Below are 4,062 nucleotides of genomic sequence, written 5' to 3'. Positions count from 1 at the left end.
GCTCATATGGGGATATTGAGGCAATGGTGGCTGTGAATCAAAATCATCTTTAGGTAATTTTGTGCAATGTTGGCTTTGGAATGTAATATTCTAATGAAAATCAATGTGAACATTTCTTTTTCATCAAATAAGAATTACATTACAGGGTCAAATATTTTCAAATTTTTTGTGCTATTTCAAACGATTGACATTAGGCGGAGGCGCGGGTCAACTGCTAGTTCCCCTTAATGGTTGGAACCATTTTTTCAGTTTTCATGTATAAGCTAACTATCTTATCTGCAGTGTTTTCAAATTTGGAGTCCATTAAATTATATTTTGTTTCTTCTTTATTATCTAGTTTCTCTTTAAATAAGAGGCATTTCAACAACTCAACAAGAAGTTTAGAGAGCATGCAATACAATTATGCACAACCTCACCAATGGAGTTCCTAAACACTCCTGATTAATAGTACAATCATGAACTAACAACCCTATATACAATGCTAAAATCAGTGAAATTCATCTCTGATTTTCTCAACTAAGATGTACAACATACTAGCTAAGGCTACTCTGCAATGCTAGTGAATTTAAACTAGCTTGGACAAGATTAGAATAGAGGAATAGTATGTGGTTTTGGCCAGAAGAAGCCACCAAGAACTTTGGAATATTAATTACTTTTAATGACAACAACATAGGAAGCAAGACAGCCATCCTCCTCCTCCTGCTTTAGGAGGGTTCTTTATGGTTTGTGGATTTGAGGAGTTATCCTCAACTACATTTGGTGCTTCTTGTTTCTTTTGATTCTCCTCCTCAGCATCCCTAGATGCTTTCATTGGCTTTGGTGATTGATAAAATGCATTTGATGTTTGTTGTTGTTGTTGCTGCTTCCCCATAGCACCGTTACTTGCCACAGTTTTATCTGCATTCTCATCAGTGCTCTTAGATGCTACATTTTGATCTTGATCGGTTGATCTTCACATTGAACCCAAAAAAGAAAAAAGAGTGTCAGCTCATTTCTCTACAATCTCCATAGGAATTTCAGAATAAAAGTTTTTGTTAATAATACTTATTTCTCTTAAAGATAGGTATGGCACCATTTTGTTGTACAAAAGATTTAAAACATCAATTTAGTCACCAAAATATATACATTTCTAAAAATTCATGTACTAGTGTCAAATTCATTAATTTATTTGATGTCAGGTGCATCTTTTAAGATCAAAGTCTGTCAAATATCTTTTTCATGGAATAACCATTGTCAATAATATTCCAAAACACAAATCAATGTGAATATATTGTTCAGGGAATAAACTGATGTCAAATATACATTTTTCAAACGAATAAACTAATATTAGAAATCTTTCATGGACTAATTTGATGTCACATATCCCATATATCTTTAAAGAACTAAATAGCTAGTTTAGTTTTTCCTAATTCATGTAGTGAATCAAACCACATTTACACATAACAAATAAGTAGTTAGTGGACAATACTTACAATTGAGAAGCAGTAGCAGCAGCAACAACAGGTGTGTTCTTACTCTTTTTGCCCCGTTTAGTAGCATTTGGTTTGTTTTGACAAGTTTCCATTATAACCTCTCTCATTGTCTCAATAGCCATTTCACTTACTCCTGCACTCTCTTCATGTATTTCAGCAGCTCTTTGGCTTATATCGTTGAATTTACTCGGCGTTTGCAGTGGCAGTGGTGGTGGTTGAGGTTGACTTGGTGAGGCAAGAGGTGAGGCAAGAGGAGAGGCAAGAGGAGTATCAATCCAAAAATCATTTCTGCTCAAACAAGCCAATTCATGTGAGAAGCTCATGTTTCCCATGTGAATGCTGAAAAGTGATTCATTGGAGGCAAGACTCCAATCTGCTTGGGCATTTGTGGTGTTCTTAGCAAACACATGTGGTGGAAATACATAAGACGAGCTAGCATCGATGCTTAAATCTGGCCGCTCCATTACTTGCACTGCAGGCTTTTGTATTTCTAGTTCTAACCCTTTGTTCATTGAGCCAAATTCATCATTTGAAGCTGCAGCTGATGATTCTGGTTGTGTGTGATCATCATCATCATTGTCATCATCATCACTAGAGTTTGAAGTGTCTACATTGGTTTTTTTATTGGTGGCATTTGTAGAAACTTGGTTTGGTTCTTCACTAGAAGATTTAGGACCTTGACATGTGCCTTTCAAGGGATCATTCCTTGGTGATGATGGTTCAGATGTGGATAATACATGGCATGTGCTAGAACTATCACTATTCTTGAAGCTCTTATTATTACCTTCTATAATGTTATTGTTTGAACCATTCTGCTGCAAGGAGTTTTGGGATGGTAATGATGATGAAGGGGTACTTGAATTGTTTGTAGAAACTTGGTTTGGTTCTTGGCTAGAAGATTTAGTACTTTGATCTATGGCTTTTAAGGGATCATTCCTTGGTGATAATGGTTCAGATGTGGAAGATATATGCCATGTGCTAGAACTGTCAATATTCTTGAAGCTCTTCTTGTTATTACCTTCTATAATATCATTTTTTGACTCATTCAGAAAGCGGTTTTGGGATTGTAATGATGAAGAGGTGCTTGAATTGTTTGTAGAAACTTGGTTCGGTTCTTGGCTAGAAGATCTACAACCATGGTATGTGGCTTTTAAGGGATCATTCCTTGGTGATAATGATTCAGCTGTAAATGATAAATGGCATGTTCTGGAACTATCACTATTCTTGAAGCTCTTATTATTATTACCTTCTGTAGTGTCATCTTTTGAATCATTCAAAAAGGGGTTTTGGGATTGTAATGACAATGATGAAGGGGTGCTTGAATTGTTTGTAGAAACTTGGTTTGATTCTTGACTAGAAGATTTAGAACCTCTATCTGTGCCTTTTAAGGGATCATTCCTTAGTGATGATGATTCAGATGTGGATGATAAATGACATGTGCTAGAACTACCAATGTTCTTGAAGCTCATATTATTATTACCTTCTATAATGTCATTTTTTGAATCATTCTGTACCAAGGGATTTTGGGATTGTAATGATGATGATGAAGGGGTGCTTGAATTGTTTGTGCTTCCATGTCCTTGTTCTGTTACTACAGTTTCTTTACGCAAATCACCTTTTTTTGTGGGAGGATCAGTACTCCAAACAGAATTGAATTTATCATAACTCGTAGCTTCCATATCTAAACAGCTTTATGTGATTCAGGCTCCTGAGTTACTCTGCAAAACCAGAATCATAACATCAAACACCTTGAAGGCATAATCTTAACCATAGTTTTTTTTTTCTCTTTTCTTCTAAGCAAAATGCAGAGAATCAGAACTAATAAAATGCATGCACAATTGTAAATCTTCGGCTTCAACAAATAAGTTTATGAATCTTTGCCAAACCTGGAATTCAACACGGTATATATGCTTATCAATACTTCACAAAAGTTTGGAAAAATAGCTTCCTATGCAAACAAATCCAAAGCAATGATTGAAGTTTTCATGCCATGCATAAGCAAAACATTTAGTTACAAAATAAATAATGAAACAGAGAGAAATGAGAACATTACATATTGAAGACTAAATAATATGAATTTTGTTTCCAGAAAGATCTAGAGAGACTACAGAGTTGAAGGCCGCCACGGCTGAAATTCGACTAAGCCGGATATGGCCTAGAAATCAGCAGTCTCATTGCCTCTTCTACTAACTAATTAACAAAAAAAGAGGGTAGTTAAGAATTTCAACAGCATGACAGATGTGCAAAAAATGGCTTTCCACAAATATAGCCGTTGCATACTCTGATTCTTTCCCTTCTTATTTTTTTCTCCTAATAACTGAAAAAGTTGCGCGTATGTTTTTTTTCCCTCCTAACTAACAAACTTTGGTTTATGCATAACTAACGCCAAATAGTAACCGTTTAATCTTATCATTTTTTTTCAAGTATTTTTCTTCCCAAAACGGACATGGGAATCAGCATAGATGTATTAATTTACAATTTCAGTTAAATAATTCATGATAAACATACAAGTCTAATTTATACAAACCGTTAATATAAACGCTAACATCCAGGTATGAAATAAATTTTGGAAATATTTTCTATTTTTCAA

The 4,062-nt window shown here is 34.8% G+C and overlaps 1 protein-coding gene across 1 annotated transcript; it reads right to left on the bottom strand.

Annotated features, from left to right (window-relative positions):
• Positions 1–543: 543 nt before the first annotated feature.
• LOC112721787 (uncharacterized) lies at positions 544–3,190 on the bottom strand. Its single transcript, XM_025772817.3, has 2 exons — positions 1,473–3,190; positions 544–950 (listed from the first exon to the last, which is right to left on the bottom strand). Exons 1-2 carry the CDS (start codon positions 3,149–3,151, stop codon positions 656–658), a joined length of 1,974 nt encoding a protein of 657 aa, XP_025628602.1. The 5' UTR covers positions 3,152–3,190; the 3' UTR covers positions 544–655.
• Positions 3,191–4,062: the final 872 nt, after the last annotated feature.

The sequence above is a fragment of the Arachis hypogaea genome, chromosome 11, assembly GCF_003086295.3.
Source record: "Arachis hypogaea cultivar Tifrunner chromosome 11, arahy.Tifrunner.gnm2.J5K5, whole genome shotgun sequence".
NCBI classification, from domain to species: domain Eukaryota; kingdom Viridiplantae; phylum Streptophyta; class Magnoliopsida; order Fabales; family Fabaceae; genus Arachis; species Arachis hypogaea.
Note: the sequence above shows the minus strand (reverse complement) of the source record. Positions and strands in the feature narration are given on the sequence as shown.

Excerpts from the sequence above, each read along its gene's own strand:
- LOC112721787 (XM_025772817.3), bottom strand. The coding sequence starts at position 3,151 with ATGGAAGCTACGAGTTATGATAAATTCAATTCTGTTTGGAGTACTGAT. Across the intron at positions 951-1,472 it reads GCTGCTACTGCTTCTCAATT|ATCAACCGATCAAGATCAAA; the intron begins GTAAGTATTGTC and ends TTCAATGTGAAG.